Here is a 25,634-nt window from a genome sequence, read left to right as displayed (position 1 = left end):
TTCACAAATACCTTTACCTTATTTTTAAAAACTTAAATAAATTACTCCATGTTCAAATGTTTGATATGCCAACTTTTAACCCACTGAAGACCATCAACACATTAATTTGTACTACCAGGTAAAATGGCTTTTGTGAAGCCCTCAGGACCAAGTTTCTTCTGCCCTCTTTGTGTAAGTATATGTACGCCCTGTAAATGTGTTAGGGAAAAGAACATTTATTCATTCATTGACATTCTGGCAAGTATATTCTTATGGTGTACAGGTCAGGTTCCTAAGAGAGTTCTTCCTCAGCCTCAAGCAGCTTTTGTCACAATGAGGTCCTCTAGGTAGGTAATATACATAACACAATATCATAGCATATTTGGGTTTGTGTTCATTGTGTATTTGGGAGCTTTTATCTGAGATATACTCTTTATGAAGAATATGAACTACTATTAGATTTGCCAGTGATTTCCCTGTGAAAACAATTTTTAGTACTCTATTTAAGTGTCAAGCATCTCCATCATTTAAACTGTATACCCTGAGATCTCCATTTGATCTGTTAAAAACTTACCATTTGCAGCAATTACCTCTGTGTGTCAGGATGTTCCCTACACAGGTGTGAACTGGAAGTGGATTCAGTGCTTTCAAATTTTGTTGATTAACATTTTAAAGTAATTCTTTTTTACTTGAATTTATAATTTGGTTTGTAAAAAGGGTTCTGCTGGTAAAAAAACAAGTTTGAAAACCAATGACTTAGATAAAATCCTGTTTGTATATGATTATGAAAAGAAAATTATCTAAACAGCTAGAAAGAGGAATTTTGGCAAAATCTTATGCCAGTCTTCAATGGTATAAAGCAGCTTGAACCACGCAGCCTGTTGCAGAAACACTGAAGCACCATCATAGACTCAAATTGCATGGCAGCTGACAGGCACCCAAGTGCTTTACGGGAACCATCAACTCTGGGGTGGCCCACTCAAACTTCCGAATCTGTAAGCAAGGAGGCACACACTATTGAGCTAGTCAAACTACGTGTTGGGAGATCTACCCTTCACTTTCCACTTTGGCAGAAGTAATCAGTGGGGAAGGAATGATGGGCTCTCTCTTGATTTCTTCTGCAAGAAGAGAAAGCAGCGAGGGCAGGGCCCTGCGAGTGGCATATAGCAGGTACAGAGCATCTCTGGTAGGTTTGGACCAACTTCCTCTAGGGGCTCAGGCTTAACTGAGGAGGCCAATTCAGAGCATGCAGGACACAGCAAAAATAGGATGGTGGATACATTACAGCTTCATTTGGAAGTAAGGGATCCTTTTAAGTGAACCTGAACCTCCACCCCCTGACACAGAGCCAGTTCTTGCCTTGCAATCACACATTCCAGGCTTCTGGCTCATTGGCTCCTCAGTGGTTCAAGTATTTGCATTTCATTTGGTGACTTGGGCTTCAAGCAGTAAGTCAAGCATCAGTAAGGCACAAAACCAAGAACATCACACCCTCATCTTTTCCCCCACCCCATCTTTTCACTTGAAGTTCTTCACTGAGTCAATTGTTCAACTGCAATTTCTAGGCCTTGAAAGGACTGGAAAAACACCTACTTCTATGTCTGACCCCTGACTCCCACCATGTGAACTTCAGTCTTAAAGAACCCTATGAATTCATCTTTAGACCAGGCACATACTGCAAGGTCACCCCATTGGTCAGTTCTGTAGCAAGATCAGATGGCAGCAACTGGTCCAGTTCCTGGCTCTTCTTTAGTTTACAGACAGCCTGCTTACCAGGAGACATACATAGCACAGCCGCTCTGCCACACGAGGATAAGAAAGTAATAAGGTGCTACTGCAAAATTAAGTTACTACCTTTCTTGATCCCCAGCCTCAAAACTTGAATGCTTAACCTGTGCTCTCTACAAGAGATGGAGGTTTCCACATCTGGAGACTTGTGGATTCTTGAAAAAAGCAGACTTAATCACTCCATGACTGTGTTGGAGCTACAGTTGGGGCTAGTTCCAATGGTTTTCAGGTCTTGCACCAATAGGGATTCCTGGCCCTTGGGATTCCAGATAACTCCTTGCTTTCTCTGTGCCTAACTGTGCTTAATCCACCCCACACACTCCTTGGGTGAACAGCGGATATCTCCGCACTACACTTCGATTTTCCCCAAGAACGGCAGTCACCAAGCACAAGGGCCCTCACAGCTATTTCCCAATATCTACTTAGTGCTGGCGTGCTATAGTCCTCCGAGCCTTCCCACCCTGCCTTGAGTAATCAGATTAGGAAATACAGAGTCTGGGCTCACACCGGGAAATATGTGTGCTCAACCCACAGTAGATGGTGAGTGACTGTGAGGCATATGTCCTCACATACTCTGAGCAGCTTGGGCAGGAAAGGGAGCCTGGATAGCCAAAAACAGAAGGTAACATGTAGAGAGCAGGCCAGGGGCTCTGCTTGTGCAGTTCTATGATGGTTTCTTGTGGTATAGTTCTTCCTTATTCCCAGTTATTTTCTTCTAGAGAAAATGATGGGGCGGGAAAAGAAGAGGAGGAAAAGAGAAGGCCCAGTGCTTGCCATCAACAGAGGAAGTGCTTGCCATCAACAGACTGAGATTTCATCCCACAGGTAAATGGCAAGCTCTAAGACAGGGTGGAAGAACAGGTGTGAGCCTTGGGGCAGTTACAAACAGAGGTGCTTTTCTTTCCTTTTTTATAAGAAGCCCAAATCTGTGATGAAGGGACCCAAAGAAGCTAACTGGAAAAGAAGCTGAGGTGATAAAAAAAACTAGCCCTACTATGGGGATGGGGGTAGGGGCTTCCCTTAAGAACAACCTCCTCACAGGACAGCCCAGACAGTACCTGCTTCCCCACGAAGCGCCTTCTCCACAGCAACACCTCTCTCCTCCAGCTGTCGCTGCCTCTCCTCCACCTGCTCCAGCTGCCGCTGGATGATCTGTGGGGAATAAAGCAACAGAAGACCCTCTCATCTCCTAGCCTTCAAGAGGCCAACAATCTGCAAACATACAGAAGGGAAAAAACTAATAAGGTAAAAAATTTGGTCCTTAACTGGTTTGGTTCATTGGATGGAGCTTCGGCCTGTGGACTGAAGGGTCGCAGGTTCGATTCTGGTCAAAGGCATGTGCCTTGGTTTTGGGCACATCCCCAGTGGGAAGTGTGCAGGAGGCAGCTGATTGATGTTTCTCTTTTATCTATGTTTCTGACTCTTTATCCCTCTCCCTCCTCTCTGTAGAAAATCAATAAAATATATATTTTTTAAATATTTGGAAAGGCTCTAGTTAATGGACATCATGTACAGTGTATGAAGAACATGTCTCCAGGGCCCATCATCAGTCAGCAGCATGTATATGGGGGCACATCAAGAAATGACCAGCTTCTCTCGGGGAAGTTCAAAGAGAGGAAATATATTCAATTCCTGTGAGAAGGAATTAAATACTACAGCCTAGGACCTTTCTGCTTCTTCATTTTTTTGGTATTAATCCTCACTCGAGGATATTTCTTTCATTGCTCTTAGAGAAAGTATAAGAGGGGGAGCAGAGAGAGAGACATTGTTGGTTGCATCCCACATGCACTCCCCAACCAGGGCAGGGGATCAAACCTGCAACCCAGGTACGTGCCCTTGATCAGATATCAAATCCACAACCCCACGGTGCATGGGTCACACTCTAGTCTCTAAGTCACACTGACCAGGGATCTTTCTGATGGTGATATTGTTAAAGCATTATCAGGGGTTCTTGGACACTATTGCAGATACCCTCTCTCTACAAGATTAAAAAGAAAAAAGAAATCTAGAATGGAGCACACAGCCAGAATCTGTAATGAAAAGTTCCTGTGTGCTACATGGGGACTAACAATGGGCAATCAGAAGAACATTCAACCCCCAAAGCAGCAGCAGCCAATGGCATATCAGTGCAGATAATGTGCATATGGAATAATGTGCAAGACAAGGACTAAAAGACTGGTGTTTTGTGTGTGTATTTTTAAAAAATATATATTTTTATTGCCAAAACCGGTTTGGCTCAGTGGTAGAGTGTTGGTCTGCAGACTGAAAGGTCCCAGGTTCGATTCCGGTCAAGGGCACGTACATTGGTTGCAGGCACAACCCCAGTAGGGGGTGTGCAAGAGGCAGCTGGTCAATGTTTCTCTCTCATCGACGTTTCTAGCTCTCTATCTCTCTCCCTTCCTCTCTGTAAAAAAATCAATAAAATATATTTTTTTTAAAAAAATATATATATTTATTGATTTTCCACAGAGAGGAAGGGAGAGGGATAGAGAGCTAGAAACGCTGATGAGAAACATCAACCAGCTGCTTCCTGCACACCACCTACTGAGGATGTACCCACAACCAATGTACATACCCTTGACCAGAATCAAACCTGGGATCTTTCAGTCCGTAGACCGATGCTTTATCCACTGAGCCGAACCGGTTTCGGCAAGACTGGTGGTTTTGGATGCTTGATGAAACGTGGAATTCAGAGAAATACTTCATTGTATTTGGATTTTCTGTTAATGTTTCTCATTGTTGTATACCTTTTGATTAGTGAACTAATCTCTATGAATACAAGTAGATATGATTTAATTAAAGACCCATATTATATTTAGGTTTCTTTTTAAGACTTTGTATACAGAAATTATTTAGTCCTCACCATCTCCAATCTAGAATGGTCTATGATCTGTGAGGCCTGCAGACAGAGGCTGATAACTGGAACACTACTCTGATCTCTAAATCCCAGGCCCATCAGAGGCTGCCAGGTCACAGATTGCCTCAATAAATATTCTTAAATTGAATTAGTTGACTTTAAAATTATCTCACAGTAAGGAATTTAGAAACTCAAAGCTAAGCTCTTCCCTTTCTACCTAAAACTCCACAAAATCGAGGTTTCTGTAGTTATATTAAGCCAGGGGTTTGTGGCCTGAGCCTTTGGGGCTGTCCTCTCAGGTAGTGGGACACCTCATCTACCTCTGCTTTGCCTTCCTCTCCCTCCCTCATCATGGATAAGGAATAGCTGGTTGGAAACAAGGGTGCTGTGGTGTGGCCCCTCCTGGTTTTACCTGGGCTCGGTGCAGCCGCTTAAGTTCCTCTTGCTTGGCCTGTCTTCGAGCTGCCTTCTGCACACGCCGGGTCAGCTTGGCACTCAGTTCTTCCTCTGTATAAGTTCTTGGCTGGAGGGAACAAGAGATTTCCTCAGGTAGGTGCCTGAGATGTTGGGCACTGGTTGATTAGGACATAGAGAGCACCATTCCAGGCTGCAGAGTGCCTGCAGGGCAAATAGGCAGGCCAGAGGCATGGGAAGACTTCCAGGGTACTTCCTAAATGCCACAGGATACACATCAAGCTCCACAAGTGAGCTTCTTTCCCATTGTGACAGGAACACAGAAGGTTCAGTGGAGTACTGACAGAGAATTAATGCAACAAAAGTACATATGCTTCTTTATTGTTAGTATCACCTGTTTCTCATATAAGAATGTCTGCTCTTTTAAAGACTTTTTTAGGGTAAAAATATTGGTAAGATGTTTTCCCTGCCTCCTTCTAGGATATATACAGGGGGGAAAATTAGAGTACTTTCATTTTTTTGTTTGGTATCAAAAACCACTTTCTTCAGATGAGCAACATTTATAAGATTCTTTTAAGAAGTAACATTTAAAGTAGCGAAAACAAAGGTGCTTCTATTTTCAGTCTGAGAGAATTCCAAATTGACTAATGGTCTGAAGAAGAAACTATGGAGACGAACCTGCTCTGAAAGGAAGGCAGGGAGTGGGCTGTTTCAGCAGTGCCATCAAGATCTGAGAGGCAACCAGCCTAATCCAGTGCAATTCAATGAATGAAACTACCTGAGCAATTTCACCTGCAAATGTGGGAAATGAAGGCACAAGGGAGTGTTGAATAAGCTCTGGGCAATTACTGAGAGGCAAATGTTGAGGGGTTGTTTCTATTCATAACACCTTCTTTATTGCTTCCAAGAAAGAAAAAAAAAGGAGTCTTTTATAGACTTTAAAGGAGTCTTCCAAATTCAACTCAGGTGTGTACTCTAGTAATGTTTATTATAAGAAAACAAGGGATAGTGGAGAGCCAATTGAGCAGGTGGTCCTTAACGGTGTCAGTGGTTTTCCAGTGCCCTAAACAAGTCACCTTGCAGATCAGGAACCAAGGGCTCGTGAATTCCCCATTCCTGCAGCACTCAGTCCCAAAGGGCAATCCTGTCCCCCAGCTACTCAGATCGACACTACTACATGCACTCCAGCCAGCAAAGAGCAGGGTATGTCACCCTCCTTCTCTGTCATGACACAGCTACAGAAAGTTCTGCTGCTAGTGTATGTGACTGCTCCATGCATGTATGAACAATTAATGGGAGTATGGCTAGACTGGGGACTGCCCCATGGTTAATCATGGACACACATGCAACAATGACCAGCCAAGGGGAACAAGACACTACCTTTGGTGCATATTATTTTCTGAATGCTAAGCTATGTGGTATATAAATTGACTTTTAAGGGGATAGCAAAAAAAACCCAAAACAGAATAGCAATAATAATAATAATAATAATAATAATAATAATTAAAAATAGAATAAGAGATAGAGTAAAATCAGAAGTTTAAAACAAACACAAAGACTAAATTTATTCTTTTTCACCATGTCACATAGGCTGGTAGGTGAGGAACCTGGGTGTAGACTCTTGCAGTTGCACCATAGTGAGTCCCACTCTGACGAAGGCCTGGGCTGGCTTTGCTATCTCCCTTCCTCTCTTCCTCCATCCCTCTCTCACTCTCTCCCTTCCTTTGTGTTTTTAGCCTGACTAGGAATTGGGCTTGCAAATTTTCCATGCATGGAATGATGCTCAACTAACTGAGGCACATGGGCCAGAGCTGGGCTCACTTTTCTCCCGTGAAGATAGGTTCTTCCTCATGCCTCAAAACTTCCCTTTTTTCTTCTCAATCTCTTTCATGTATAAATTAAACTATTTAAACATATAGTTATAGATGCTATTTCTCATTTAGTAGTTCATTTGCTCATGGAGATTCAGACTACTCCTCCCCACTGAATACTATTGGTGCTGGGATGGGTGACAGATGGTGGGGAGTTCCTGTCACCAGAGACACTGACACAGAGCTTGCTGAGTAGCAACCTAATGCTGTCTTTCAAAAGGCTCTTTACTGGCAAGGCTCCTGAACAGAATAAGGGGTGCCCCCTGGGTCACCAAAGAAACCTGAAATAGCAGAAATAACTGATATTTATAAAAAAAAACACACACACACAAACATTTCAGGCAGTAGTTATAACCTCTTACTCCAGGAGTCTTGTGCAGAGCTGCTCAGAGCCGAGGTTAATTACCTGGCTTCCTCACTATCCCCATTCCAAGGTTGAGAGGCAGTCAGGGAGGGAGAGAGGGGAGAGGGAGGGAGACCTAGAGAACCTTAGGATGTACTTCTGTGGCCTGGCTGCTTCTTCTGAAGCATTGGGGAGCCCACCACTGTGCAACTGGCATTTCAAGAGCATATTGACCCCAAGAAGAATGAGCTAGCCTCCTAGTGGTCACATTTAAATTTAAGCATGTTGATTCTGCCTCTCACTGACTCCTCTCTCTCAGCAACCAGGATTAAAAAAAAGTCATTATTAGAACAAGTAAGAAAAAGAAGACAGATGGTTTCCCCAAGCAGCATGTGAAAAGTTCCATAGGAGCCACATAACTATTATACAACCTAAGGAATGCACTCAACATTTGTACCCTGGCTGATGTGGGGCAGTCATTTACTGATTTCTGGAAGGGAGGGAGTACTATCTTGGTAGAGGCAGCGACAGAAGCATAAAATCATGATATATCTGTGGTGTGTCAAAAGAGCACATCAGTAACAGAGCAATGCTTTTGCAGTGAACTGGGACTGGGTCCATTAGAAAGCAAATGCACATGCTCTCGGCTGGGCCAAAGCACTCAAGAAGAGGACACTTTAGTTGTATTTATTCAGACTGAAGCAAAGGAAAGAGGTAATCCTGAGTTATCTCTTGGTAAGGCTACAAGATAAATAATAAAAAAAGTGTATTATCTTAAATTTTCTATATAAATATTTTAAACAAAAATAACTTACTTTTGTTTTTAAAAATGAAAAAAAAAATTCAGGCACTGGTTTCATAGCTGCCTCACTCAGAGGTGGGTCTGTGATGTAAGGGGAACTACTTCCCCACCTTTGCTGGTCCAGGGAGCAAGAGGCTCCCTCATGAGTCAATCAAACCCCATTCTCACTTTGTGTACCCCCTTGCTCCCCTCTTTGGGATTCCACCCCTGCTTTGGGATTTGCTTTCCTTTCTTCCACCTCATCAAAGACCAACACTCAACAGAGGACAGGAGTTGAGATTCCCAATGCCTCTGAAGCCCTACGGCTGACCAAGCCTGGTACCTCTCGCTTGGACTTCTGGGAGACCTTCTCGAGGATGTCATCACTGGAGAGGTCAGAGTCCTCGGAGAAACTCCGCTGGTCCCTCAGCTGCAGCTCTGTGAGGATGGATAGAAGGGGCAGAGTGAAGATTCTGACCAGTCCATAATACCATGGTGCTTTCCTGATTTCTATACTCACAAGAGTAGCCTGGGGGAATGGGGTGGAGGTTTGGTTTCTTTCAAGTTTGAGTGACTTTTCCCATATTGAGGAGCTAGGAACTTGGATGCTGACATCGGTTCAGGCAGAATGGACCAACACTGAATAGATGGTGCCCAAAGAGACTGCCTGGAACTCCCAGCAGCATTGCCCTCCATTAGGGTGAGCGACTTTAGGAAGTGCATAAACCTCCTGTCTCCCTTTCCCAGCTTCAGGCTGTTTTTTAGAATTATCCTATTAAATATGTTCTGTGAACCCCTTGTTCAATTTTTTTCTCCCTACCCTGTCAGCACAGCTCTAAAGACCCTTGGGGGAGTGGCATGGGGAAGGGACCTTTTGAGAAGAACCAAATGACTGAAGGATGCACACCTTATGCTCTGCCCCAGAAGGGGTTCCTTGGTGTTGATATACCTGCTCTCACTATTGGAGACATCCTGTGCTTGCTAGAGTCCACAGTGGCACCACTGGAAGGGGTGCTGGAACAGGACTTGTTGTCACCCTTCTTCTTCTTGTCCTTCTTATACCCTGAGAAGACTGATTTCCACAAGGACCTGGGCTTGGCAGCTGCTTCCTCCAGGAGATCTGGGCTGTGTTTCTCCAGGGGCTGGCCCTCACCTTTAGATTTTCTCTCCTTGTTTCTATGGGGGGAGAAGAGTGACGATCTCTTTTTGCTCTTCCCGCTAGAGCCCTCGGATGAAGTGACTGAACCATCTGGGGCCCCAGAGTCCAATGTGGGGGAGAGGAATTCTTCACTAGTGGTTTTGTGCTTCAAGGTGGGCTCCTCAGGGCCTTTGTGCACTGGGTATTTAGGGGATTTAAGGCCAAGGACTTTGCCCTTAGAGGGCATTGAGGAGGCTTTGTGGCAGGTGCCTCCTGGTAGCCTGGAGGTCTCAGCCCCAATTTCCATCTCCTTCATCCGACTCAGCTGTTTGGCCATGGCGTCTCTCAACACCTGGCTCTTTATAGACTTTTCTCTGGCTCGCATGCGTTCTTCAGCCAGCTCCTTGGCTTCTGGAGAGACTATAGGTAGTTCCCTCTTCTGTAGTTGGACCCTGCTCTCTAGAGTAAGCAACTTGACATTCTCCTTGGCTAGGGGTGGGGGGAAGAGCTTGTCAGAGAGGGGCCAGCAGGAAGGGGGTGTGAAGAACTTCTCCTGCAGACTTGAGTCCTCGGTCTTGTCATCATATGTATCCTCCACGTCATCAGCAAAGGGGATCTCAGCTACACTCTCTACAAATGACTTCCGTACCTCCTCCCAGGGCAGTTGGGCAGGCTCTCGGGGGGCCCGCATAAAGGTAGTAGGTGGGGGGGGTGGGATTATGGAGGCCTTGGGCTTGGTTTCCTTCTGCCCATATATCTGATATGGCTTCCTTCGAAGAGTTGCGGGCTCCTCGTCCTGGGGTGGGGGTGGAGGTGGGCTTGAGGGTGGAGTAAGCATGGTGGAGTCTGAGGTATTGAAGCTCTGGCTTCCCAAGGTCTTCATGTTGGAGGAGCTCCCATGAAGGCCCAGCCCCGAACTGTTGGACAGGTCTCTTCGCTCCTCGTGAGAGCTTTTTAGTTCTCTTTCAGATGGGGATTTGGGGGTTGGCAGAGAGGGCTGGTCACTATCTGACTTTGCCAGTCTCCTAGGTGGAGGTTTTAGAAGATGGAGCCCCTCATCCTGAGGAGACTTCTCAACTGAATAGGATTTTAAGGATAATGGCTTAAAGGCAGGTGAGGGGAAGCTATGCTTGGGCCCCTTGCTCCGATCCACGGGTGTGAGCCCAAGGCTGCGGCGAATTTCTGCGCTCTTCATCCAGAACTCGGCCACCAAGTCATTTGGCTTCAGGGCCTCGTCCATAGCAAGAGGGCTGCCCAATCTGTCCTTGGCATCCCCTTGGTTCTTCATGTGGAGTGGGGTTAGAGGGGTGGAAGTTTTCACTGGATCAGGCTGGAAGCATATGGGGGACTTGGTGGGAGATGGAACGGTGGCCTCACAGGAAGCTTTAGGTTGGGAGCAAATGGGGAGCTGTGTGGGAATGATGGTGGAAGTGGCCAATGGGGACAGGCCCTGTGAACGAACTGGAGAGGTATGTGTCCTGACTTCCAGCAGAGCTGCTGGCTGGGACTGGATGGGAGAGTGCACAGCTTTCTGATCAGTGGGAACTTCTGCTTTGAACTTTGCTTTGGAAACCAAAAGCTCTGGGAAAAGGTGCTCCTTGGGCAATTTCACATTGGTAGCTTCAGAGGGGAGTGGAATCTGGGCCCCCTACAGAAAAAGAAGAAAGATGAAAACTATTTAGAGGGCAGAGACTTAATAATCAGCAAAGATCTCTTAGGGAGCTTTCTCTCTCAAAGAGCCTGTGGTGCTGAAATAAATTCCTCTTTCCATCCTTTAAGCTATTAATCAAATTGCTCCAGGAGAACCTTTCTCACTTTCTGTAATTTTTAGAACCATTTACTTAGTTGAACAGACTCAGTTTTCAGAGTTTGGCTCACCTCAAAAGAATCCTATATTCTAAGTGCATTAGGTGAGTGCTGGTCAGAGGACACTAATGAACTCAGCTCCCACTACTCAAGAGCTCCAAGATCTCTGATGTACAAACATAGTGGCCAGCATGGTAAGAAGATTAAAAATATATATATATTTTACAGTCTGTATTATAAACTGTCCTCCCCAGGAAGTTCAAAGATCCAGATATTGCTGCATGTATCCTTATGCCTTGTCCTACCATCACTTATCTCAGTAAAGCTTCTCCATCTCAGATGTAAAAATCACTAAATTCATCTCGCTTCTTAGAATCTCAAAGACCAGAGCAATCAGACCCAGACTTCAATTTGGACTTCCCTCCTGATTTTTTCTCCAGAAAGCATTTTCTAAAACATATTCCATGGAACATATTATTATAATGTGTTCATATAGCATTCTTTAGTGTGTGGTTCACATACTACTGGTAATATGGATAAGTATTTCTAATTTTAAAATAATAGTTCAGCCCAGCCAGTGGTTGAGCTTTGACCTATGGATCAGGATGTCATGGTTTGATTCCTGGTCAGGGCACATGCCCTGGTTATGGGCTCGATCCCCCATAGCGGGTGTGCCGGAGGCAGCTGATCAATGATTCTCTCTTAATGTTGATATTTCTATCTTTCCTTTTCTCTCCCTTCCTTTCTGAAATCAAGAAAAATATATTTGAAAAAGTAAAATTAAAATTCATAGCTCATTTTAACAAAATATTAAGAAATAATGCAACAGCAGAATAGCTGTGGAGGAAGACACACGGAGTCCGGGAGAGGCCATCACTGCATGATTGGAGCCATCAGGACCCTGATGAACTAGAGGCCTCTGTTACCTGTTAAAAGGAAGCTTTCTATATTAAGTCGCAGCGACCACCAAGCAGCTGTGACCCCAGAACACTGATCCCAGGCAGCGTGAACACTTGGACTCAAAGGATGCCCCACCGCACGGCGAAAAGGAGAGAGAGAACTACATAACCAGACATCCTAAAAAGAGAAATCATAGGGAGACAAAGAAACAGCCTGCATATGAAAGAAAAGCAGGCATCACCAGAAAAGGAAATAAACGAGTTACATGCAAGCAACACACCAGAGCAAGAATTCAGAGTAATGATCATAAGATGGCTAAAAAGAATGAAAGACAAATTTGACAATATGAGTAAGAACCAAGAGGAAATGAAGAAGAACCAAGAAGAAATGAAAAGTGACACAGATACTGTAAAGAACTCAATAGAAAGCATGACACCGCTACTGTAAAGAACTCAATAGAAAGCATCAAGAGTAGACTAGAAGAAGCAGAGGACCGCATCAGTGAACTAGAAGACAAGATGGAAAAAAAATACCCAATTAGAGCAGCTTCTGGGAAAAAAAATTAAAAAGCAGGAGGAGAGCCTAAGGGAACTTTGTGACAATACAAAACAAAACAATATTAGAATAATATGGGTTCCAGAAGGAAAGGAAACTGAGGAAGACATGGAAAACGTATTTCAAGAAATAATGACAGAAAACTTTCCTGAGATAGAGAAGAAAAAACCCACACAAATCCAAGATGCTCGCAGAGTCCCAAGCAAAATGAACCCCAGAAGACCGACACCAAGGCACATTATAATTAAACTGGCAAACACCAATGACAAAATAAGAATCTTAAAAACAGCCAGAGAGAGACAGAAAGTTACATATAAAGGAACCCCCATCAGACTAGCAACTGATTTCTCCACAGAAACTCATCGGGCTATAAGGGAATGGGATGAAATATACAAAGTCATGCAAAGGAAGGGTCTAAATCCAAGAATACTGTACCCAGCAAGGCTATCAATCAAAATTGAAGGTGAAATCAGGAGCTTCACAGACAAAAACATACTAAGGGAATTTATCACCACCAAACCAGCAATGCAAGAAATGCTAAAGGGTCTGCTGTAAAAATAAAGAAATAGAAAGTGAAGAAGGAACACAGATATATAGAATAAAAATGGCATCAAATGAGTACCTATCAATAATAACTTTAAATGTAAATGGATTAGATGCTCCAATTAAAAGACATATGGTAACAGATTGGATAAGAAAACAAGACCCATATATCTCTTGTCTACAAGAAACCCACTTCAGAAAAAAAGATGCACACAGACTGAGGGTGAAGGGATGGAAAAAGGATTTCTAGGCAAATGGAAATGAAAAAAAAGCTGGGGTAGCAGATCTCAAAGTAAAGGACATAACAAGAGATAAGGAAGGCCACTTCATAATACTAAAGGGAGCAATCCAACAAGAAGAAATAACCCTGGAAAATATATATACACCCAATACGGGAGCACCCAAATACATAAAAACAAAAACAAAAAACAAAAAACAAAACCTGCTGGAGGACATTAAGGGAGAGATTAATAGCAATACAATCATAGTAGGAGATTTTAATACCCCACTTTCACCTTTGGACAAATCATCTAAACAAAAAATCAGCAAAGAAATATCAATCCTAAATGACTCACCAGACCAGATGGAATTAATCAACATCTTCAGAACATAACACCCCAAAGCCACAGAATATACATCTTCTCAAGTGCACATGGGTCATTTTCAAAGATAGACCACATGTTGGGACATAGGCAAAGTCTCTTCAAATTCAAGAAGATAGAAATCATATCAAGCATCTTCTCAGATCATAATGGCATAAAACTGGAAATTAACAACAATAAAAATAATCCAAAGAAATCAAACACATGGTGACTAAACAGCGTGCTATTAAACAAGGACTGGGTTACCAGAGAAATCAAGGAAGAAATTAAAAACATCCTGAAAACAAATGACAATGAAAACACAACAATCCAAAATCTATGGGATACAGCAAAAGCAGTTTTGAGAGGGAAGTTCATATCCCTACTAGCCTATTGCAAAAAAAAACAAGAAAAAATGGTAACAAATTATCTAACTCTACAATTCAAAGAGTTAGAAAAAGAGCAATAAGAAAAGCCCAGTGTAAGCAGAAGGAAGGAAATAATAAAAATCAGAGTGGAGATAAATGACATAGAGACCAAAGAAATAATACATTAGGTCAACAAAACCAAGAGCTGGTTCTTTGAAAGGATAAACAAGATTGATGAACCTCTAGCCAGGCTAACCAAGAAACAAAGAGAGAGGACTCAAATAAACAAAATCAGAAATGAAAGAGGTGAAATAACAACAGACCCCGCCGAAATACAAAGTATTGTTACAAAATACTACGAACAACTCTAGTCCAACAAACTGAACAATCTGGAGGAAATGGACATATTCCTAGAAAAATACAACTTTCCAAAACTCAATCAGGAAGAATCTAAAAATCTCAATAGACCAGTGATTTGGGTAGAAATTGAAACAATCATCAAAAATATTCCAGCAAACAAAAGCCCAGGGCCAGATGGCTTCCTAGGAGAGTTTTACCAAACATTCAAGGAAGAACTAAAACCTATCCTCCTCAGACTATTCCAAAAAATTCAGGAGGGAGGAACACTTCCAAGCTCCTACTATGAAGCCAACATCACCCTAATACCAAAACCAGATAAAGATAACTCAACGAAAGAGAATTATAGGCCAATATCCCTCATGAACATAGATGCCAAAATCCTCAACAAAATTCTAGCAAATAGGCTCCAGCAGAACATCAGAAAGATCATACACCATGACCAAGTAGGATTTATTCCAGGAATGAAGGATGGTACAATATCCGCAAATCAATAAATGTGATACATCACATAAACAAATTGGAAGATAAAAATCATATAGTCATATCAATTGATGCAGAAAAAGCATTTGATAAAATCCAACACCCTTTCTTGATAAAAACTCTCAAAAAGGTGGGAGTACAGGATAATACCTCAACATAATAAAAGCTATATATGATAAACCCACAGCCAACATCATACTCAGTGGGAAAAAACTAAAACCATTCCCACTAAGAACAGGAACAAGACAGGGATGCCCACTCTCGCCACTCCTGTTTGACATAGTACTGGAAGTAATAGCCATTGCAATTAGATAAGAAGAGGAAATAAAAGGCATCCAAATTGGAAAAGAAGAAGTAAAGTTATCCTTATTTGCAGATGACATGATATTGTACATAAAAAACCCAAAAGACTTCATTAAAAAACTAATTGACTTAATAAATGAATTTGGCAATGTAGCAGGGTACAAAATTAACGCCAAGAAATCCATAGCATTTCTATACACCTACAGTGAAAGTACAGAAACAGAGACTAAAAAAGCAATTCCATTTACCATCACACCAAAAAAATTAAGATACTTAGGAATAAATTTAACTAAGGAAGTAAAGGACCTATTTGCGGAAAACTACACGACACTGAAAAAAGAGATAGAGGAAGATATAAACAGATGGAAGAACATACCATGTTCATGGATTGGTAGAATCAACATCATAAAAATGTCCATACTTCCTAAAGCAATCTATAGGTTCAATGCACTCCCCGTTAAAATACCAATGGCATATTTCACTGACCTAGAAAGAACTCTCCAAAAGTTCATTTGGAACAATAAAAGACACCAAATAGCCATAGCAATCCTAAGAAAGAAGAGTAAAGTAGGAGGGATCTCAATACCAGACTTCAAGCTGTATTACAAAGCCACTGTTCTCAAAACAGCCTGGTACTGGCACAAGAACAGACATATAGATCAATGGAATCAAATCGAGAACCCAGATATCAACCCAAACCACTATGCTCAATTAATATTTGACAAAGGAGGCACGAATATACAATGGAGTCAAGACAGTCTCTTCAATAAATGGTGTTGGGAAAATTGGACAGTTACATGCAAAAGAATGAAACTAGATCACCAATTTACACCATACACAAAAATAAACTCAAAATGGATACAGGACTTAAACATCATTTGGGAAACCATAAAAATACTAGAAGCATCCACAGGCAGCAAAATCTCAGACATATGCCAAAAGAACTTCTTTACTGATACTGCCCGTAGGGCAATGGAAGCTAAAGAGAAAATAAACAAATGGGACTACATCAAAATAAGAAGCTTTTTTAAAGCAATAGAAAGCACCAACAAAACAACAAAAAAGCCCACTGTATGGGAGAACATATTTGCAAATGTTACCATTGATAAAGGTTTAATCTCCAACATCTACAAACAGCTTATACAACTAAATAAAAGGAAGATGAATGATCCAATTAAAAAATGGGCAATGGACCTAAATAGAATACTTTTAAAAGAAGACAGAAGGAAAACCAAGAGGCCCATGAGAACATGCTCAGAGTCACTAATTATCCGAGAGATGCAAATCAAAACAACAATGCGGTACCATCTCACACCTGTCAGAATGGCCAACATCAACAAATCAACAAAAGACAAGTGTTGGCGAGGTTGTGGAGAAAAAGGGACCTTCGTGCACTGCTGGTGGGAATGCAGACTGGTGCAACCACTGTGGAGAACAGTATGGAGTCTCCTCAAAAAACTGAAAATGGAACTCCCATTTGACCCAGTAATCCCACTCCTAGGATTATATCCCAAGAAACTAGAAACACCAATCAGAAAGGATATATGCACCCCTATGTTCATAGCAGCACAATCTACAATAGCTAGGATTTGTAAACAGCTTGGGTGCCCGTCAGCAGATGACTGGATCAAAAAACGATGGTACATCTATACAATGGAATACTATGCTGCCATAAGAAAGAAGGAATTCTCATCATTTGCAGCAACCTGGATGGAATTGGAGAACATCATGCTGAGTGAAATAAGCCAGTCAATGAAAGAGAAACACCACATGACCTCACTCATTAATGGATAATAAAAAACATTATAAACTGATGAACCAAAAGTTAGATATAGAGACAGTAAAGCAACAAGCAGACTATCAAATTACAACGGGGAGGGGAGGGAGATCTGGGGGAGATAAGAGATCAACTGAAGGACTTGTATACATGCATATAAGTACAACCAATGGACAGAAAACTCTGGGGAGGGGAGTATGTATGGGGGGGAGCAATGGTAAGATATGTACACAGATAATAATTTAATAATAATAAAAAAAAGAATGTCAGGGGGAAAAAAAAGAAATAATGCATCTGTAATACTGAACCAATAATTCCACAAATATTCTTTTTCCCCTCACAAATATTCTTGCTTTAATTTAAAAATAAATTTATTTTTGAAATGGTATGATATATGGACAAAACAAAGAATGATACCATAATAGGATGATCCAGGTTTGGAGTTGATGCAGAGTAGGATGAGGGAGATGCTGGCTTGTCCCTAAGGTGAGAATTGAGCTCCACTCCCGTTTTCAACAATCCCACTTAGCACAAGAAGCCGAAAAAATGGGGCTCACACTCTTACCTCTCCCAAGGGGCTGGGGGCAGAGGAGAACAGAACAGCTTGTTCTGAAGGGGACCAGGTAGGACTGGAGTCTTGGGAGGGACCTAAAAAGAAGAGACATAGGATTGACAAGAGGAAAAGCTTCCATTCCCTTTTCTAGCCAGCTCTGCAGTGGGGTTGGACCATTGGTTGGCCACCTGCAGAGATGGAAAGGAAAAAAAAGGGAATGTGCTTCCTCAGGGCGTCCCGTATGCAGCCTCTGCTTGTGTCATGTGTATGACCTGAGACAAAAAGATTTGAGCTGTACCTGATACCCTTTCATGGCTCCAAATAACACACAGAAAGGGGCTGTTTGTAAAGGCACATGCAGGGCCCATGCATAGGGGCAGGAGGCCATTATCTGAGGCTGGTATGATACATGCCCGCTCTGCTTCATGACCTGTGCCTGTGGTGCCACTAGTCCTCAAGTGGCTCTCAGTAGGAATTCTGGGAGTAGCTCATCCTGTGACAGTAGACTTACCTCTCTTGTTATGCTGTAGAGTGGCAGGGGGTCGTTCATCCTGGTTTTCTGAGATGTTCAGCTCCAACTCTGCTTCCACCGCCTCTTGGTGCTGCCTGCAAAACTCTATTTCAGCATCTGATGGGATGTCGTCAGACCAGTGCTGATCTGGCAGAGGAAAAGAATTGGGAACTTGAGTGAGGCTTGCCCCTTCCAGTCTCCTGCCTTCCTTGGAGAACAGCATGATGACTGTAGCCTGGACCAGACTCTGTTACCCAATGGGGCCCTGCTTGCCGGTCCACACCCAGTTTCTTATACTCAGCCAAAAGTACATCCTCTGTAACATAGTACTCCACTATCTTCTGAAATATAGCCAGATGACACATGATGGGCCATGACAGAAAGCAGAACCGGGAGCATGCTTGTGGAGGGCAGGCCTTGCTTGCTGGGCCCACCACCCACTTGCAATTCTCTCCTGTTAGCACTGCCCAGCCCTGCCACTCTACCTCCACAGCTGAGGCAGTGCTCCCTTCACTATCTTACCAGGACTGTTCATCTCATTTTCTCCAGCCTAATTCTTTGCCCTTGTTTCCCAACCAACCAGGCTATAATTCTTAAAATACTATCTCCTTATATCTAGCTTTCAGAGGGCATTTACTGGATTAAAGTCTCTGTATAAAGCCCGAAATCTGCTCAGTTTCTCAACCACAACTTAATGAATGCAGGCGATGTTGAATGTTGGCTTATGGGAGAGTGAAATATTCAAGTTAGTGACTGAAAATGGAACAAACCAGGAGATCTATCTGCTGCCTCCCCTGAGCTCCCTGCTTTTGATTAATGTGTATTGTTTTTATCTTTCCTGAGTTCAAAGCACTGTGGCGTGTCCTGAAGTGAGGAACAGGGTGTTCACCATGGTGGAAAGGGGAGGCTCTGGGGTCCCCCATACCATCATCCAGCTCAGCACCAGTGTCACCCGTGTCCCCATTCTCTGCTGCCTCCCCTTCTATTTCTGCCGGCTCGGAATCCACATCTTCCTCCAGGCCATCCTCATCAAATGGGACTGTAAAGCAGAAACAGTCAAAGGAAGAAAAGGAAAGACAGGATAGGGAGACCGCCTTTGCAGGTGGGAAAGCAGCAGTGCTTCTTCCCAGGCTATGTTGTGAAGACCACTAGGAGAAGAAGCAGGACAAATTCTGGCAGAAGTGGCAGATTCGCTTGGGATAATTTATAAATACTTTTCTAAAGCATAATAGGAAGAGATAAGGGGATATGTAAAGTTCATTTTCTGGATTAGGATTAGTCCTTTAGTGCTACAAAATGCAGCAAAGCACTAATCAACTTCATTTCTCCTGAGGAACCAGCCCCTAAAACACACACACACACACACACACACACACACACACACACACAACACACACACACACACACACACACTCACACTCACAGCTGCCTCAACCATCTGGACACTTAGAACTTACACTAACAGTCTGAAGAAAAAGCAATTAAGAAAGTAACGAGCATTGCTGTAAGGGATGCTGTGACATGCCAGTGTTATCCAAGACTAACAGTACTCACTTGTCAGGAGTCCTAATGGCTTCTTCTAGTGCTCGAAGCATAGCAACCCACAAATCATTGTTTTTATTTAATTTTAATTAAAAAAACTTTATTATTGAAAATATTACATATGTCTCCTCCTCCCTCTACCCTCAATCAACCTCTTTAGTCCACTCCTGGTGCCTGCCCCAGGCCCTCACTACCCCACTGCCTGCGTCCATGGGTTATGCATATATGCATACTAGATCTTTGATTGATTACCTCCCATCTACACACTCTCTCCCATTTTCCCTCCGAAATTCTGTATACTGTTCCATGCTTCCTTGCCTCTGGATCCACTCCATTCATCAGCTTATTTTGTTACTTAGATTCCACATATGAGTGAGATCATGTGATACTTGTCTTTCTCTGCCTGACTTACTTCACTTAATGTGATACTCTCCAGGTCCCTCCATCCTCTCTCAAAGGGTAAGAGATCCCTCTTTTTACTGTTACATGGTATTCCATTGTAGAAATGTACCAGAGCTTTTTCATCCACTTATCTACTCATAGGCACTTGGGCTGTTTCCAGATCTTAGCTATTGTAAATTGTGCTCCTCCGAACACAGGAATGCAAACATTCTTTCAGGTTTCTTAGGCTATATTCCAAGAAGTGGGATAACTGGGTCAAATGGTAGTTCTGTATTTAATTTTTTGAGGAAACTCCATACTGTTTTCCATAAAGGCTGCCCCAATCAGTATTACCACCAGCAGTGTACTAGGGTTTCCTCGCCAGCACTTGTCATTTATTGATAGCAGACATTCTGACAGGTGACAGGTGTAAGGTGATATACCTCACTGTTGTTTTAATTATTATCTCTCAGATAATTAGTGACTTTGAGCATTTTTTTTTCATGTCTCTTGGCCCATGTGTGTCCTCTTTGGAGAAGTTTCTATTTAGGTCCTTTGCTCATTTTTTAATTGGATTGTTTTGTCTTCCTTTTGTTAAGTTGTATGACTCCTTTGTATAGTTTGGATATTAACCTTTATCAGATGTATCATTGCCAAATATATTCTCCCATTCAGCGGGCTCCCTTTTCATTTTGTTGATGGTTTCTTTTGCTGTGCAAAAGCTTTTTATTTTGATGTAGTCCCATTTATTTATTTTCTCAGTTTTCTTTGCCCTAGGAGATGTATCTGTCAACAGATTGCCAAGAGAGGTGTCTGAGATTTTGCTGCCTATGGTTTCTTCTAGGATATCTATCATTTCCTGACTTACATTTAGGTCTTTTATTCATTTTGAGTTTATTCCTGTGTATGGTGTAAATTGGTGGTTTAGCTTCATTTTTTTTTTTTGCATGTTTCTGTCCAATTTTCCCAACACCATTTATTAAAAAAGACTGTCTTGACTCTGTTTGTCAAATATTAATTGAGCGTAATGGTTCAGGCTGATTTCTGGGGTTCTCTGTTTTGTTCCATTGATCTACATGCATGTTCTTGTGCCAGTATCAGGCTGTTTTGATTATGGAGATTTTTGCACTATAACTTGATATCTGGTATTGTGATTCCTCCAAATTTTTTCTTCTTTCTTAAGATTGCTGCAGCTATTTGGAGTCTTTTTTTGTTCCATATACATTTTTGGAGTATTTGTTATAGATCTGTAAAATATGCTGTTGTTATTTTAGTAGGGATTGCATTGAATATGTAAACTGCCTTGGGCAGTATGGACATTTTAATGATGTTGATTCTACCAATCCTAGAACACAGAATATTCTTCCACTTGTTTATATCTTCTATCTCTTTTTTTAGTGTCCTATAGTTTTCTAAGTACAAGTCTTTTACCTCTGTGGTTAAATTTATTCCTAAGTATCTTTCTTTTTTTATTGCAGTGATAAACGGGATTTTTTTTTTTTTTCCATTTTGCTTTCTGAGAATTCATTCTCTATCCTAATATATAAAAAGCCAGGGGCTGTCACAACCAAAACAACCAGACAGACAACCAAACAGCAGGCTATGTGGGGCGACAAGGCCATTAGGGGAGTAACTGAGGGACGACCAAATGACTGAACAGCAGGTTGTGTGAATCGACCAGGCCAATAGGGGGAGAGGCAGTTGGGGGCAACCAGGCCAGCAGGGGGGCAGTTGGGAGTGACCAGGCTGTCAGGGCGGAGTGAGGGTGCAGAGAGGGGAAACCAGGTCGGCAGGAGGGGCAGTTTGGGCTAACTAGGCCAGCAGAGGAGAGCAGTTGGGGGTGACCATGCCTGTAGGGGGGACAGTAAGGGGTGACCAAGCCAGGAGCGGGGGGCAGTTGGGGAGACCAGGCCAGCAGGGGAGAGCACTTGGGGGCATCTGGCCGGCAGGGGAGGGCAGTTAGAGGCAACCAGGCTGGCAGGAGAGGGCAGTTGGGGGCAATTGGGTTTGCAGGGGAGCAGTTAGGCATTGATCAGGCTGGCAGGGGAATGGTTAAGGGGTGATCAGGCTGGCAAGCAGCAGTGGTTATGGGCAATCAGGCAGGCAAGCAGTTGGGAGCCAGCAGTACCAGATTGTGAGAGGGATGTCTGACTGCCTGTTTAGGCCCAATCCCACCTACATGGGCAGTCGGACATACCTCGAGGAGACCCAGATTAGAGAGGGTGCAGGCTCGGCTGAGTGACCCACCCCCGCCCCCCCCAGTGCACAAATTTCATGCACCAGGCCTCTAGTATATCTGTATATAAAACCCAAGCTACCATAAGGACAGAATGATCAGTTGGTAGGATGTGCCTTGCAGCAGCCAACTGGCTCAATTGGTGCTCCAATTGCCACACCCCACCCCCAATCTCCTGCAGACCCTTCCCCCTGCCATTTTGGCCCCAATTGGCCCTCATTGGGGTGAGCATGCTGGAGTCCACCTGCGCACAAATTCGTGCACCAGGCCTCTAGTTGATGTATAAAAAGACAGAGTTTGGTGGTTTTTTTTGATCCTGCTACATTGCCAAATTAATTTATTAAATCTAGTAGATTTTTGTTGGTGTTTTTAGGGTTTTCTATGCACAATATCATGTCTTCTGCAAATAATGAGTTTTTCTTCTTTCCAATTTGGATGCCTTTTATGTTTTCTTCTTGTCTGATTGCTGCTACATCTGGGGCTTCCAGTACTATCTATTCTATATAATAAAAGCCTAATATGCTATCTGGTTGACTGGTCAGCTGTTCAACCAATCAAAGTGTAATATGCTAATGATAGGCTAAGGCTACTCAATCACTAGCTATGACATGCACTGACCACCAGGGGGCAGATGCTCCAATTGGTAGGTTAGCTTGCTGCTGGGGTCCAGCCGACTGGGACTGAGTAAGATGGGCCGGCCATGTCCTGGAGCCCTGCTGTGGTCCCTCCACAATTAGCGAACCTTCTGCATCCCTCCTCAGCTCCAATTGTGCACTGGTGGGGTCTCTTGGCCAGGCCTGCACCTTCTCACAATCTGAGACCCTTTGGGGGATGTTGGAGAACCAGTTTTGGCCTGATCTTGCAGGCATAAAAGATTAATATGCAAATAGACTGAACAGCAGAATAGCCAGTTACTATGACGTGAATTGACCACCCGGGGGCAAATGCTCAATGCAGGGGCTGCCCCTGGTGTTCAGTGTGCTCCTATAGGGGGAGCACTGCTCAGTCATAAGCCAGGCTCATAGCTGGCAAACGCAGTGGTGGTGGCGGGAGAATCTCCGGCCTCCGCGGCAGTGCTAAGTATATCGGACTGCCCCTGAGGGCTCCAGGACTGCGAGAGGATGCAGGATGGGGTGAGGGACCCTCCCCCAGTGCACGAATTTCATGCAGAGAGCCTCTAGTGTTGAATAAGAGTTGTGGAAAACAGACATCGTTATCTTGTTTCTGTTCTTAGGGGAAATGGTTTTAGTTTTTTGCCCATTGAGTATCTTTGCCATATATGACCTTTATCCTGTTAAGATATGCCTCTATATTCCCACTTTGCTGAGAGTTTTTATAAAAAACTAGAGGCCCGGTGCACAAAATTCATGCACAGGGTGGGGGTGTGTGTGTGTGTGTTTCCCTCAACTCAGTCTGCATCCTCTCCAATGGGGACCCTGCAGGATGTCTAACTGCCATTTTAGGCCCGATCCCAGGAATCGGGCCTAAACAGTCCCTCTCACAAACTGGGACCACTGGCTCGTAACTACTCCCCTGCCTGCTTGCTCCTAACTGCCTCTGCCTGCCAGCCTGATAACCCCTAACTGCCCTTCCCTACTGGCCTGGTTGCCCCCAAATGCCCTCCCCTGCCAGCATGATCTCATCCCCAACTGCTCTCCTCTGCTGACCAATTTGGTTCTGAATTGTCGGTTCCTATGCCAGTATCAACAGCTCCACCTACTAGACAGCCATTGGCTCCCCATAGCACCCAGATTTGGTTCTGATTGGTTGGTTCCTATGCCAGTCAGCATCAGAAGCCCCACCTCCTAGGCAGCCATTGGCTCCCCATAGCATCCACATTTGGTTCTGATTGGTCAGGGTCTATGCCAGTCAATGTCAGAAACTCCGACTCCTAGTCGGCCATTAGTTCTTCACAGAACCCTTATTTGGTTCTGATTGGTTCCTACAACATCCAGATTTGGTTTTCATTGGTCAGTTCCTATGCCAGTCAGCATCTCCAGGCCTATCTTTGGGCCTGATCAAAGAGGCGAGGCTTAACAGCAGCCCCTGTGGAGGCCAGAAGAGAAAGAAAAGCCTGGCTGATGGTGAAGATCAGAAAGAAAGAGGGAGAGAAAGAGAGGTAAGTACACTGATCAACAGTTTCCACTGAGGCGGCAGATCAGACCCTGACTTACTTTTTGGTCTCAGCCACATGGGCAGTTAGTGCTGGGTTGCCAGGCTGCAGCTGGGCAACCCAGCGCTGACTTCTGGATGGTCAGCATTTGGTCGTGAGTGGTTGTTACAATCCTGGGCTTTTATTATTAAGATGGGTGTTAGATTTTGTCGAATGCTTTTTCTGTATCTACTGAAACGATCATGTAATTTTTGTCTTTCAATTTGATTATGTATTATATTTATTGATTTGTGAATATTGTACCAGCCTTGCATCCCTTATGGATGTGGTGTATGATCTTTTTAATATATTATTGAACCTGATTTTGCTGAGAATTTTAGCATCTGTGTTCATCAGGGATATTGGACTGTAACTCTTTCTTTTCAGTGTTTGTATCTGGTTCTGGAATAAGGGTCATTCTGGCCTCATAAAAAGAGCTTGGAAGTGTTCCTTCCTCTTGGATTTTTTGGAAAAGTTTGAGGATGATAAGTGTTAGTTCTTTGAAAGGTTTGGCAAAACTCCCCTGTGAAGCTGTCTGGTCCTGGACATTTGCTGGGAGATTTTTCTTTTCTTTTTTTTCATTTTTTATTTCTGCTTCTATTTCATCAGTTGTTATTGGTCTATTCAGGTTTTCTGATTTTTCTTGATTCAGTTTTGGGAGATTGTATTTTTCTAGGAATTCTTCCATTTCATCCACATTGTCCAGCCTGCTGGCATATATTAGTAGTTGTTCATAGTATTTTCTTACAATCCATTGTATTTCTAAGGTATCAGTGGTTACTTCTCCATTTTAATTTCTGATTTTATTTGTTTGGAACCTCTCTCATTGTTTCTTGATGAGCCTGGCTAATGGTTCATCAATACTATTTATCCTTCCCAAGAACCAGTTCTTGTTTGACTGATTTGTTTTTTCAGTCTCTATGCCATTTATTTCTCCTCTAATCTTTATTATTTCATTCCTTCTACCTTCTCCGGGCTTTTGTTATTGTTCTCTTTCTAGTTCTATAAGTTGTAGGGTTAAATAGTTTATCATTAATTTTTCTTTTTCTGAAGTAGCCTTATGGTACTATGATCTTCCCTATCAGGACTTGTTTTGCTGTGTCCCATAAATTTTGAGTTGTGTGTTCATTTTCATTTGTTTCCAGGAAGATTTTATTTTTCTTGATCTCATGATAACCCATTCATTGTTTAACAACATGCTATTTAGCCTCTATGTACTTGAAAGTTCTGATTGATTTGTAGCTGAAAGATTTGTAGTTGACTTGTAGATTTCAAAAGATCTGTAGATTTCTAATTTCATTCCAATGTGATCTGAGAAGATGCTTGATGCTCAATGTTCTTCAACTGGTAGAAACTATTTTTGTGCCCTAACATGTGTTCTATCTTTGAGAATGACTCATGTGCACTTGAGAAGA

The 25,634-nt window shown here is 42.9% G+C and overlaps 1 protein-coding gene across 6 annotated transcripts in view; it reads right to left on the bottom strand.

The window, feature by feature from the left end:
• The window catches only part of MICAL3 (microtubule associated monooxygenase, calponin and LIM domain containing 3), a 250,954-nt gene that overhangs the window by 20,669 nt on the left and 204,651 nt on the right, over nucleotides 1-25,634 (bottom strand). For all 6 annotated transcript variants that reach the window (XM_084878513.1, XM_084878514.1, XM_084878515.1 and 3 more), the window contains 7 exons: nucleotides 18,834-18,947; nucleotides 17,909-18,055; nucleotides 17,410-17,492; nucleotides 8,983-10,819; nucleotides 8,377-8,471; nucleotides 5,037-5,147; nucleotides 2,826-2,919 (listed from right to left, as the gene is read on the bottom strand). In XM_084878513.1, the coding sequence (XP_084734639.1) occupies nucleotides 2,826-2,919; nucleotides 5,037-5,147; nucleotides 8,377-8,471; nucleotides 8,983-10,819; nucleotides 17,410-17,492; nucleotides 17,909-18,055; nucleotides 18,834-18,947 (2,481 nt within the window). The remainder of the gene's footprint in view (nucleotides 1-2,825; nucleotides 2,920-5,036; nucleotides 5,148-8,376; nucleotides 8,472-8,982; nucleotides 10,820-17,409; nucleotides 17,493-17,908; nucleotides 18,056-18,833; nucleotides 18,948-25,634) is intronic.

The sequence above is a fragment of the Pipistrellus hanaki genome (assembly GCF_964339955.1).
Source record: "Pipistrellus hanaki genome assembly, chromosome: 3".
Lineage (NCBI taxonomy): Eukaryota > Metazoa > Chordata > Mammalia > Chiroptera > Vespertilionidae > Pipistrellus > Pipistrellus hanaki.
The sequence above is the reverse complement of the archived record's forward strand: the minus strand, read 5'-3'. Positions and strand labels throughout refer to the sequence as shown.